The sequence below is a fragment of the Pan paniscus genome, chromosome 6 (genome assembly GCF_029289425.2).
Source record: "Pan paniscus chromosome 6, NHGRI_mPanPan1-v2.0_pri, whole genome shotgun sequence".
Classification (NCBI taxonomy): domain Eukaryota; kingdom Metazoa; phylum Chordata; class Mammalia; order Primates; family Hominidae; genus Pan; species Pan paniscus.
In genome coordinates, this window is record NC_073255.2 from 153,579,685 (window position 1) to 153,593,109 (window position 13,425).

At 38.6% G+C, this 13,425-nt stretch overlaps 1 protein-coding gene across 3 annotated transcripts in view; it reads left to right on the forward strand.

The window, feature by feature from the left end:
- Positions 1–13,425, forward strand: part of MET (MET proto-oncogene, receptor tyrosine kinase) — a 125,814-nt gene that overhangs the window by 73,319 nt on the left and 39,070 nt on the right. For all 3 annotated transcript variants that reach the window (XM_034964862.3, XM_034964864.3, XM_055115331.1), the window contains 4 exons: positions 9,380–9,540; positions 11,471–11,573; positions 11,673–11,809; positions 12,494–12,655. In XM_034964862.3, coding sequence (XP_034820753.2) covers positions 9,380–9,540; positions 11,471–11,573; positions 11,673–11,809; positions 12,494–12,655 — 563 coding nt within the window. The remainder of the gene's footprint in view (positions 1–9,379; positions 9,541–11,470; positions 11,574–11,672; positions 11,810–12,493; positions 12,656–13,425) is intronic.

Consider the following 13,425-nt stretch of genomic DNA (forward strand, 5'->3'; position numbering starts at 1 on the left):
AAATTTTTGCAATCTACTCGTCTGACAAAGGGCTAATATCCAGAATCTACAAAGAACTCAAACCAATTTACAAGAAAAAAACTAACAACCCCATCAACAAGTAGGCAAAGGATATGAACAGACACTTCTCAAAAGAAGACATTTATGCAGTCAAAAGACACATGAAAAAATGCTCATTATCACTGGCCATCAGAGAAATGCAAATCAAAACCACAATGAGATAGCATCTCACACCAGTTAGAATGGCAATCATTAAAAAGTCAAGAAACAATATGTGCTGGAGAGGATGTGGAGAAATAGGAACACTTTTACACTGTTGATGGGACTGTAAACTAGTTCAACCATTGTGGAAGACAGTGTGGTGATTCCTTAGGGATCTAGAACTAGAAATACCTTTTGACCCAGCTGTCCAATTACTGGGTATATACCCAAAGGATTATAAAGCATGCTGCTGTAAAGACACATGCACACGTATGTTTATTGCAGCACTATTCACAATAGCAAAGACTTGGAACCAACCCAAATGTCCAACAATGATAGACTGGATTAAGAAAATGTGGCATATATACACCATGGAATACTATGCAGCCATAAAACAGGATCAGTTCATGTCCTTTGTAGGGACATGGATGAAGCTGGAAACCATCATTCTGAGCAAACTATCACAAGAACAAAAAACCAAACACCGCATGTTCTCACTCATAGGTGGGAATTGAACAACGAGAACACGTGGACACAGGAAGGGGAATGTCACACACCGGGGCCTGTTGTGGGGTGGGGGGAGTGGGGAGAGTTAGCATTAGGAGATATACCTAATGTAAATGACAAGTTAATGGGTGCAGCACACCAACATGGCACATGTATACATATGTAACAAACCCGCACATTGTGCACATGTACCCTAGAACTTAAAGTATAATAAAAAATATATATAAAAAAAGAAACCCTACAAGCCAGAAGACAGTGGGGGCCAATATTCAACATTCTTAAAGAAAATAATTTCCTTCCCAGAATTTCATATCCAGCCAAACTAAGCTTCATAAGTGAAGGAAAAATAAAATCCTTTACAGTCAAGCAAATGCTGAGAGATTTTGTCACCATCAGGCCTGTCTTACAAGAGCTCCTGAAGGAAGCACAAAATATAGAAAGGAAAAACCGGTACCACCTACTGCAGAAACATACCAAATTGTAAAGACCATTGACACTGTGAAGAAACTACATCAACCAATGGGCAAAATAACCAGCTAGGATCAAATTCACACATAACACTATTAACCTTAAATGTAAATAGGCTAAATGCCCCAATTAAAAGACACAGACTGGCAAATTGGGTAAAGAGTCAAGACCCATTGGTGTGCTGTATTCAGGAGACCCATCTCACGTGCAAAGACACACATAGGCTCAAAATAAAGGGATGGAGGAAGATTTACCAAGCAAATGGAAAGCAAAAAAAGCAGGGGTTGCAATCCTAGTCTCTGATAAAACAGACTCCAAACCAACAAAGATCAAAAAAGACAAAGAAGGGCATTACATAATGGTAAAGGGATCAACACAACCAGAAGAGCTAACTATCCTAAATATATATGCTCCCAATACAGGAGCACCCAGATTCGTAAAGCAAGTCCTTAGAGACCTACAAAGAGACTTAGACTCCCACACAATAATAATAGGAGACTTTAACACCCCACTATCAACATCAGACAGATCAAGGAGACAGAAAGTTAACAAGGATATCCAGGACTTGAACTCGGCTCTGGACCAAGCAGATCTAATAGACGTCTACAGAACTCTCCATTCCAAATCAGTAGAATATACATTCTTCTCAGCACCACATAGCACTTATTCTAAAATTGGCCACATAATTGGAAGTAAAACACTCCTCAGCAAATGCAAACAAACAGTCTCTCAGATGACACTACAATCAAATTAGAACTCGAGTTTAAGAAACTCACTCAAGGCCGGGTGCAGTGGCTCGGGCCTGTAATCCCAGCACTTTGGGATGCCGAGGCGGGCGGATCACAAGGTCAGGAGATCGAGACATCCTGACTAACATGGTGAAACCCCATCTCCACTAAAAATACTAAAAATTAGCTGGGCATGGTGGCGGGCGCCTGTAGTCCCAGCTACTCGGGAGGCTGAGGCAGGAGAATGGCGTGAACCCAGGAGGCAGAGCTTGTAGTGAGCCGCGATTGCGCCACTGCACTCCAGCCTGGGCAACAGAGCGAGACTCCATGTCAAAAACAAAAACAACAACAACAAAAAAGAAGCTCACTCAAAACCACACAACTACCTGGAAACTGAATAACCTGCTCCTGAATGACTACTGACTACTCGGTAAATAACTGGTACATTTGTTATTTTTCAAGTTAGATAACGAAATTGAGGCAGAAATAAATAAGTTCTTTGAAACCAATAAGAACAAAGACAAAGACACAACATATCAGAATCTCTGGGACACAGCTAAAGCAGTGTTTAGAGGGAAATTTGTAGCACTAAATGCCCACAGGAGAAAGTGGGAAAGACCTAAAATCAACCCCTAACATCACAATTAAAAGAACTAGAGAAGCAAGAGCAAACAAATTCAAAAGCTAACAGAAGACAAGAAATAACTAAGATCAGAGCAGAACTGAAGGACATAGAGACACGAAAAACCCCAGGAGCTGGTCTTTTGAAAAGATCAACAAAATTGATAGACCGCTAGCCAGAATCATCAAGAAGAAAAGAGAGAAGAATCAAATAGACACAGTACAAAATGATAAAGGGGATATCACCACTGATCCCACAGAAATACAAACTACAATCAGAGAATACTATAAATATCTCCATGCAAATAACTAGAAAATCTAGAAGAAATGGATAAATTCCTGGACACATACAGCCTCCCAAGACTAAACTAGGAAGAAGTTGAGTCCCTGAATAGACCAATAACAAGTTCTGCAATTGAGGCAGTAATTAACAGCCTACCAACCAAAAAAAGCCCAGGACCAGACGGATTCACAGCCGAATTCTACCAGGGGTACAAAGAGGAGCTGGTACCATTCCTTCTGAAACTATTCCAAACAATAGAAAAACAAGGGACTCCTCCCTAACTCATTTTATGAGGCCAGCATCATCCTGATACCAAAACCAGACAGAGACACCACACAAAAAAAGAAAATTTCAGGCCAATATCCCTGATGAACATCGATGCGAACATCCTCAATAAAATACTGGCAAACCAAATCCAGCAGCACATCAAAAAGCTTATCCACCACAATCAAGTTGGCTTCATCCCTGGAATGCAAGGCTGGTTCAACACAGGCAAATCAATAAATATAATCCATCACATAAACAGAACCAATGACAAAAACCACACGATTATTGCAATAGATGCAGAAAAGGCCTTCGATAAAATTCAACACCCCTTCATGCTAAAAACTCTCAACAAACTAGGTGTTGATGGAACATATCTCAAAATAATAAGAGCTATTTATGATAAACCCACAGCCAATATCATTTTGAATGGGCAAAAGCTGGAAGCATTCCCTTTGAAAACCAGCACAAGACAAGGATGACCTCTCTCACCACTCCTATTCAACATAACATTGGAAGTTCTGGCCAGGGCAATCAGGCAGGGGAAACAAATAAAGGGTATTCAGATAGGAAGAGAGGAAGTCAAATTGTCTCTGTTTGCAGATGACATGATTGTATATTTAGAAAACCCCATCGTCTCAGCCCAAAATCTCCTTAAGCTGATAAGCAACTTCGGCAAATTCTCAGGATACAAAATCGATGTGCAAAAATCACAGGCATTCCCATACACCAATAATAGACAAACAGAGAGCCAAATCATGAGTGAAGTCTCATTCACAATTGCTACAAAGAGAATAAAATACCTAGGAATACAACTTACAAGGGATGAAAAGAACTTCTTCAAGAACTACAAACCACAAGCAAATGGAGAAACATTCCATGCTCATGGATAGGAAGACTCAATATTGTGAAAATGGCCATATTGCCCAAAGTAATTTATACATTCAATGCTATCCCCATAAAGCTACCATTGACTTTCTTCACAGAATTAGAAAAAGCTACTTTAAATTTCATATGCAACCAAAAAAGAGCCCGCATAGCCAAGACAATCCTAAGCAAAAAGAACACAGCTGGTGGCATCACGCTACCTGACTTCAAACTATACTACAAGGTTGCAGTAACCAAAACAGCATGGTACTGGTACCAAAACAGAGATATAGACCAATGAAACAGAACAGAGGCCTCAGAAATAACACCACGCATTTACAACCATCTGATCTTTTACAAACCTGACAAAAACAAGCAATGGGGAAAGGATTCTCTATTTAATAAATGGTGTTGGGAAAACTGGCTATCCATATGCAGAAAACTGAAACTGGACCCCTTCCTTACACCTTATACAAAAATTAACTCAAGATAGATTAAAGACTTAAATGTAAGACCTAAAAACCATAAAAACCCTAGAAGAAAACCTAGGCAATACCATTCAGGACATATGCATGGGCAAAGACTTCATGACTAAAACACCAAAAGCAATGGCAACAAAAGTCTAAATTGACAAATGGGATCTAATTAAAGAGCTTCTGCACAGCAAAAGAAACTATCATCAGAGTGAACAGGCAACCTACAGAACAGGATTAAATTGTTGCAATCTATTCATCTGACTAAGGGCTAATATCCAGAATCTACAAGGAACTTAAACAAATTTACAAGAAAAAAAAAACCATTCAAAAAGTGGGCCAAGGATATAAACAGACACTTCTCAAAAGAAGACATTTAGGTGGCCAATAAACATGTGAAAAAAAGCTCATCATCACTGGTTATTAGAGAAATGCGAATCAAAACCACAGTGAGATCCCATCTCATACCAGTTAGAATGGTGATCATTAAAAAGTCAGGAAACAATATGTGCTGGAGAGGATGTGGAGAAATAGGGAATGCTTTTACGCTGTTGGTGGGAGTGTAAATTAGTTCAACCATTGTGGAAGACAGTATGGCGATTCCTCAAGGATCTAGAATCAGAAATACCATTTGACCCAGCAATCCCATTACTGGGTATATACCCAAAGGATTATAAGTCATTCTAATATAAAGATACATGCACACATATGTTTATTGCAGCACTACTCACAATAGCAAAGACTTGGAACCAACCCAAATGCCCATCAAAGATAGACTGGATAAAGAAAATGTGGCACATATATGCCATGGAATACTGTGCAGCCATAAAAAAGGATGAGTTCATGTCCTTTGCAGGGACATGGATGAAGCTGGAAACCATAATTCCCAGCAAGCTAACACAGGAACAGAAAACCAGACACTGCATGTTCTCACTCATAAGTGGGAGTTGAACCATGAGAACACATGGACACAAGGAGGGGAACATCACACATAGGGGCCTGTCGGGTGGCGGGGGTCTAGGGGAGGGATAGCATTAGGAGAAATACCTAATGTAGATGACAGATAATCTTATGTGTCTTAAACTTTGCAGGCACAAAATCCAGCTAATGTATAGAGTTTCACTTTCTAATACATGCAAGTTAACCTGCTTTTCAAGGTACATGATGTTCAGTGGCTAAAATTCTTTACAGTTCTAGATATGAGAGATTTCAGGACTGAAAGCCCATTATTTTGCTTCAAACATGGTATCTGATCTCATACTTAAAGAGCAATGAGAAATGCTTCAGAAAAGGGAGAGCACTTTTTAATATATTCTGAATGTATTAGGATGCAGTTATCATATCTTGTAAGGTTGAAAATTCAGGCCGGGCGCAGTGGCTCATGCCTATAATCCCAGCACTTTGGGAGGCCGAGGTGGGCAGATCACGAGGTCAGGAGATCGAGACCATCCTGGCTAACACGGTGAAACCCTGTCTCCACTAAAAATAGGAAAAATTAGCTAGGCATGGTGGCAGGTGCCTGTAGTCCCAGCTACTCGGGAGGCTGAGGCAGGAGAATGGCGTGAACCTGGGTGGCGGAGCTTGCAGTGAGCCAAGATTGCTCCACTGCACTCCAGCCTGGATGACAGAACGAGACTCCGTCTCAATAAAAAAAAGAAAGAAAGAAAGAAAATTCAACTCCAGTGAGACAATAGAACTATTCATTGATCAGAATACTCAGAAAAGCAGTATTATATGGGGATAGGAGGGTAGGCAGGCAGTATACTGCCACCAGTAAATATATTTGTGAGCTCTACTAAAGAGGAAAGGAGACCCCTTTTGGAGTTTTTTTGTTCTGTTTTGTTTTTGTTTTTTAGTTTTGTCATGTTTTATCCTAATGGGTTTTGAAAACATGATCATTTAAAATACTGTTGGAATGGGCCCATCAGTGATGTGATCTTTCACCTGTGAAAAGACAAGGGCTACTTTTGTGGCTGTATCTCCCCTATCCAGACAGGTAGGAGACCCAGCCTCTGTGGCTTTATGCCAGACGCTCATTTCCTGCCCACAGAGTTTCTCTGCCCTTCAGGATAACTCAGAGTTTGCCAGCCATTGTTGGGTCTATCCAAGGGTGTGTAGTTCACAACTGCTTCCTTCCTTTTTCCCTAGAAGGGTAAAGGTTACCCCATAAGCTAAGGGGAAAATGCCCAGCCCAGAGAGAAAAGCTAAGCAGAGCCAGCCTCTTGGATCCTGAGGGTCTAGCAGAGGGCTTATAATATCTCTTCCTATTGCCAGTGCCCCAGTTGCTCAGCTCTCTGCGTCTTTTCTCAAATCATCACCCAATCCGTTTGCCTTTTATAGAAAGTGATGGTGATGATGTGTGTAGAGTGACAGACTTCAGTTTTTACATAGAAAGACGGGATGTAGGCAGTGGGATCAGGCCAACATCAGCCTTGGGCAGCGTTTTCAGTGGGGAAGCCTCCTCATTAGAAGAGCCGGCAGCAGCTGTGTGACTGCCTCAGGCTGAAGAGAGTCCTGGGAGGGTTGGATGTCTTGTTCTCTCCTACTGGATTTCTACCATAATAATAATAAACAGATTTATTTTTCTAGTAGTTCTCATTTGGCTAGACATGGATGAGGTAAATTTTCAGGAAAGGCACAACAGTGTAATGGATTTTTATGGGTAAAATGGCTATCATAAAAGCTTTAAGCTAAAACTTTAAAGGGGTTTGATAACAAGGGTACGTTAAGACTTTGGTTTGCAATTATTTACTTAGGAAGGATGGAAATGTTTGCAAGTTTGAATTTGGCTAAAAGCCCTTCTTAATTGTAAAAGAATCACTTTTAGATGTTCACAAACTGAGCTTTAGCAAATACCTTTACTGGTTCTTGAGTTGCCTCTATCTTAGTTTTCCCACCATTGTACTTTACAGCACAATTTACAATATGTCCCCACCCCCAAAAGAGCATTTCCTTTCTCAATTGTCACAAAGCTGCTGAGAAGAAGCTTATTTTTAACTTGGAAATGTGTTTTGTTTTAATAGTTTTAGCCTGAGAGCAATTATCTTACACACTTTATAGGTGCCTAATGCAGTCTTAAATCATGACTGACCAAGTTTTATCAATAAATCCATGGATAACACACCAGAAATGAGTCTGCAATAATAAAATGAGTCTGTTATTTGCTTAACATCAACCATCAGTGGGAAAAATTTAATCCTAAAAATGAGATATAAAACAATACCAATGAAGATAATTAGGAAAAATTGTTACAATACTGATTTTGGGCCCTCTCTGGTTCCATTTTTATCTATTTCTAAAAGAAACAACATAACATATGTATTAAATATTACGTAATTTTTAAAAGGCTGAGTGTGTAAACTAACCAGCCTGGTATACATCAAATAGTGACCATATTTAAAGAACAAGGAAAAATCTTCAGTCATTAATAAATGTGAACTAATAGGTAAAAAGAAGTAGATTCACTTTTCATTTGTTAGTGCCTGGTGCATAGGAGGTGCTTTATTAAGAAATAATTAATGAAAGCTGGGCAGCATAACAAGACCCCGTCTCTACAGAAAATTTAAAAATTAGCTGGGTGAGGTGGCGCACACCTGTAGTCCTGTCTACTAGAGAGGCTGAGGCGGGAGGATTGCTTGAGCCCAGGAGTTTGAGGCTGCAGTGAGCTAGGACTATGCCACTGCACTGCAGACTGGGCAAGAGTGAGACCCCCATCTCTAAAAATAAATAAGTAAATAATGAATGAATTATTGGCAGATATGTGTTCCAAAACCATCTATATGTTTCATATTATGCTAGCTGCTGAATGCAACTGGGCAAACACTGGATACCAAATGAGGTATTTTTATTGTGCAACTTTTGTCTCTGGGTGGGGAATACCATAGCAACCAGAATGTAGTGCACGCAGCCAGTGCACAGAGCAAGGCATATAATGGCTGGACCTTGGCTTATAGGGCACATGAAGGAGTTTGATAAGAGCTCAGTCCGAAGGCTGATGAAGAGTTACAATCAGAGTTATGAGCAAGTAAAAGTCTGGGCCCAGCGTGTTTCTACTCCTACCCTAAAGAGCCCTAGAAGATGAATTCACGTCAGAATGGCCCAAAAAGGGCCAGGTCCAATGGCTCATGCTTGTAATCCTAGCACTTTGGGAGGCCAAGGCAGGAGGATCACTTGAGCCCAGGAGTTTGAGACCAGCTGGGCAATGTAGTGAGACCCTGTCTCTAGAAAAAAAAAAAAATAGCCAAGCATGGTGGCCCACACCTGTGATCCCAGCTACTCAGGAGGCTAATGTGGGAGGATTGCTTGAGCTCAAGAGGTTGAGGCTGCAGTGAGCCATGATCACGCCACTGCACTCCAGCCTGAACAACAGAGCCAGACTCTGTCTGAAAAAGAAAAGAAAGAAGGAAGGAAGGAAGGGAGGGAAAGAAAAAGAAAGAGAGAGAGAGAGAGAAAGAAAGAAATAAAAAGAAAGAAAGAAAAGAAAGAAAGAAAGAAGGAAGGAAGGAAGGAAAGGAAAGGAAAGAAAGAAAGAAAGAAAGAAAGGAAAGAAAGAAAGAAGGAAGCAAGCAAAGAAAGGAAAGAAAGAAAGAGAGAGAGAGAAAGAAAGAAAAAGAAAGAAAGAAAGAAAGAAAGAAAGAGAGAGAAAGAAAGAAAGAAAGAAAGAAAGAACGGAAGGACTCGAAAAACCCCTTTATTCCTACCAAGCTGCATCTGCTCTTTGTCCCATCTTTGGATCTCCTGAAAACAACTTGTTTCATTAACATGTCATGTAGTTTTAATGTTTGTTCCAGATGCTCTGAAATCTGTGACCCTTTTTCCTTTAGTGAAAATTTAATTTTTACTAAATTGTGGGAAAATGAAAGAATTTCAGATTATTTAAGGATATACATTTTGTTTGTTCGTTTTCCATATATGTGAAAAATTATAATATATTGGGTTTTTTAAAAAGTTCTATGTTGTCCTTGTAGGTTTTCCCAAATAGTGCACCCCTTGAAGGAGGGACAAGGCTGACCATATGTGGCTGGGACTTTGGATTTCGGAGGAATAATAAATTTGATTTAAAGAAAACTAGAGTTCTCCTTGGAAATGAGAGCTGCACCTTGACTTTAAGTGAGAGCACGATGAATACGTAAGGATCTTAAAATGCTTTGCTGGGGTGTGCTTGGAAAATAGGTTTTGTTTTTGAATGAATATTTGTTTTAAAATTGCTCAAGAAGCTCTTCTCTTGAATTAAAAAGGGTCTTGGCCTGTCAGATGTCTTGTGGGTCTGTTCTGTTTTGTTCTTGCAATCCCATTTACTCATTGGATTTGAAGAGAGAGAAAGGTGACATGGCCTAGGTGAAGAGAAGAGGCCAGAAATGGGAGTTTCTCAACCATTTATGCGACAAGTCTTCAGGTGTTGTCTGAGTAGATTTGCAAGAGTAGCACTAGTTGGGATCACTTCATCCTTGGAGTCTTCAAATGTAGAGTCTCCAAAGCCTTTTTCTACAGAAATCAGTAAACAGCTCAGCATGGATCCTCTCTTTTAAATTCACTTTCTAAACCTCAGAAATGTAGTGAGGCAGCTGAATCACGTGTTTGAGACTTTTTTAGATGAGTTAAAATTTATATTCAGCTTATATTTACTGGCACTGCAATATATGGGCTGTATCTCACTGAACCATCCCCACGGTCCTGGGAGGGAGCAGTATCATTCCTATAATACAAAGGAGGTACCTGAAGTTCAGAGAGATGAAGTGTGGCTTCACAGAGGTAATCCAGAGAGTAAGAGCTGAAAAGCCTTCAGCTCAGCTCGGATCAGCTTCTGATCCAAGACCCGTGCTAGTTCTACTGTATTCTACATGTACCCTTCTACAAGCTTTGAATTCCATAATCATCAGAGAATCCAGAAATTATTCATTATCACATAATAACAACACTCAAATATTTAAAGTTTTATGGTTGAATCTTTATGATTGATCCCATTCTATCAGTTGGTTATTTTATATCTAATAGAATTCATTTCAGGGTTACACAAAGGTCCGAATCTATCCATTTTACTGAGACCAAAACACTAATGAAGGTAATATTTGTTAGCTGAATGGCAAAACAAATTTTTTCTAGAAATCTCCCTTGTAAAATCTCCAAAACTCTTAATCATTGCATATAAATCAGGACCTGTAAAAGTAAAGCATAATTCATTCTCTTCTTTAAAAAGTTATTTAATAGATCAAATTGTATTTAAATTTTTTCAGAACTATATACGATTATTCATTCAGAAATAATTCTATGGAAAGCCATCACAATTTCATTATCATTTAAGTAATTTAAATAAGCATGTACAAGTATAACCACAGAAATGTACCTGTTGACATACTTTAATGAAGAGATTGGCCTATTTGTAGTTAGCCCATTGTTTCATATGCAACTGAGATACTATCTGAAGTAGACCAAAGATTATCCCCAAATATTAATATTATCCAAACTTAGATTATTATGCACTATTCAACTGGTGAGGTCTTTATGGATAAGGTCTGATATTTCCTGTTTGTCTGTATAAGTACTATAGTACCATTAATGTAAAGTTTAGTATAGGCAGGGTGCAGTAGCTCACGCCTGTGATCCCAGCACTTTGGCAGACCAAGGCAGGAGGATCACCTGAGCCCAGGAATTCAAGACCAGCCTGGGCAACATAGTGAGACTCCATCTCTACCAAAAAAAAAAAAAATTTTTTTTTAATTAACCAGATGCCGTGGCACGCACCTCTAGTTCCAACTCCTGAGTCCAGAGGATCCCTTGAGCCCAGGAGTTCAAGGCTGCAGTGAGCTATGACTATGCCACTGCCCTCCAGCCTGGGTGACAGAGCAAGATCCTCTTTTTACATAAAAATAAAAGTTAAGTTTATCATAGTATAGAAATAGAATTATATAATTTTTGGCCTTAATGCTTATCTTGAAACTCTGCTTGCTATTCAAAGCAGTCAGCTCACCATTTAGAGTTAATGTCACTTCCTATAAAACAACCTAACCGGAAAATTCCTTGGATTTGTCATGTATTAAACTTTGGGGTTTTTTTTCCAGATTGAAATGCACAGTTGGTCCTGCCATGAATAAGCATTTCAATATGTCCATAATTATTTCAAATGGCCACGGGACAACACAATACAGTACATTCTCCTATGTGGTAAGGAAGATTCTATCCTATCATGTTTGATTTTTACTTAATCTATTTAGAATTATAAGATGAACAAGTTACTTTGTTTTGTTTTTATCTCCCCTCCAGGATCCTGTAATAACAAGTATTTCGCCGAAATACGGTCCTATGGCTGGTGGCACTTTACTTACTTTAACTGGAAATTACCTAAACAGTGGGAATTCTAGACACATTTCAATTGGTGGAAAAACATGTACTTTAAAAAGGTGTTGTAAATTTATTTTTTGTTGCATCTATCAATTTGAATTAATATCTGTACCTTAAAAATTAAGCAGATTGTTTTGTGTGTGTGTGTGGAGAAGAAAAATCAAGATGTTTATTTGTTTACTCTCCTACTGACAAAACTTCCTCCTTCCAAAATTCATCTACTCCTTTTGCTGATTTTTCTTCCTTTCTCTTGTTTTTTAGCAATCCTACTTTTCAGTTTTGTCTTCCCATCCACCCTCTTTATTGTTATAGCTTAGGATCTTAGCTATACTATGAGCTGTGAGAGTCTGGTCATTGATAATAATTTAAAATAAACATTTTCATCAAGATTTGTAATTAGACTAAGTCACTCTGGGGAAGGAAGAAATGGGAAAAATTGGGTCTGGAAGACAGTTATGTTTCTGCTTCTTAGAGTTGGAAGAGCTCAGTTTAATCAAGTACCAAAAGTACTTTAAAGGTTTTTTTTTCAAATCTCAAATGTTTTCCAGTCAAGGATAGCTTGTCCACAACAAAGATAAGTTTGAGATCCACTCAGATTAAACAGCCTACACTAGAAAAGGCTTCCACTCAGGAAATTCCCACTTAGGAACCATTGAGTTATATCCTTTTGATTTGTGGATATAATTCTAAAATATGTGTATCTCTAATAGCTAAAATTCACTTCCTTAATTTTTTTTGTTCAGTGTGTCAAACAGTATTCTTGAATGTTATACCCCAGCCCAAACCATTTCAACTGAGTTTGCTGTTAAATTGAAAATTGACTTAGCCAACCGAGAGACAAGCATCTTCAGTTACCGGGAAGATCCCATTGTCTATGAAATTCATCCAACCAAATCTTTTATTAGGTAAGTAGAAGCTTCTGATGGGTATAAGAAAACAATGAATACAAGGATGATTTTGCTGTAGAATAGTCAAGAGGAATTGCAGTTTTATTTCTGGCTTTGATGCTGTTATGTTGCTTTTGAAGGCTTCTTTCCAATTCAGGAGAGAAAACTATATTCAGGTTCTGAGTGTAGTTTGACTTATCAATGCTAGTTCATTCCAAGAAGTATCTTATCCTGTTCTATTACATTTAAACAGAGTATAGCAAAATAGTTTAATGTGGCATTGTAGTATACATGCACTTACATTATGTACATATCAATTCTATACTAACCTTAGTGCCCAGAAGTGGAATCACCTTTTTTCTTCCATTCTCTAGAGTATGTTTTTGTCCTGCCTGCTTTACACACAGCTTTTCTTTATGCCAGACTCTCTTTGAATTGATATCTCATTGGACCCAGTTCAATCTGCCTTGTTTCCGTTAATTCTATCAGTCTAGCAACAATAGTTAAGTTCGGTTTTCTTTGTATTTTTTTCAGAGGTGAAATATTTATTTTGTGTAATTCGGTGAATAAAATACAAATGCATTTCTTAAGCTTATGAAATATGCATTTTAAAAATATTTTCAAGTTAAATAAGTTGTTTCCAAAAAACAGTTACCCATGAACTTCCATTTGATGTTGACTGTGCCTCTGACCTGTAATCAGTGCAGGTGATTAAATTGAATCCCTCTCTTACAGTACTTGGTGGAAAGAACCTCTCAACATTGTCAGTTTTCTATTTTGCTTTGCCA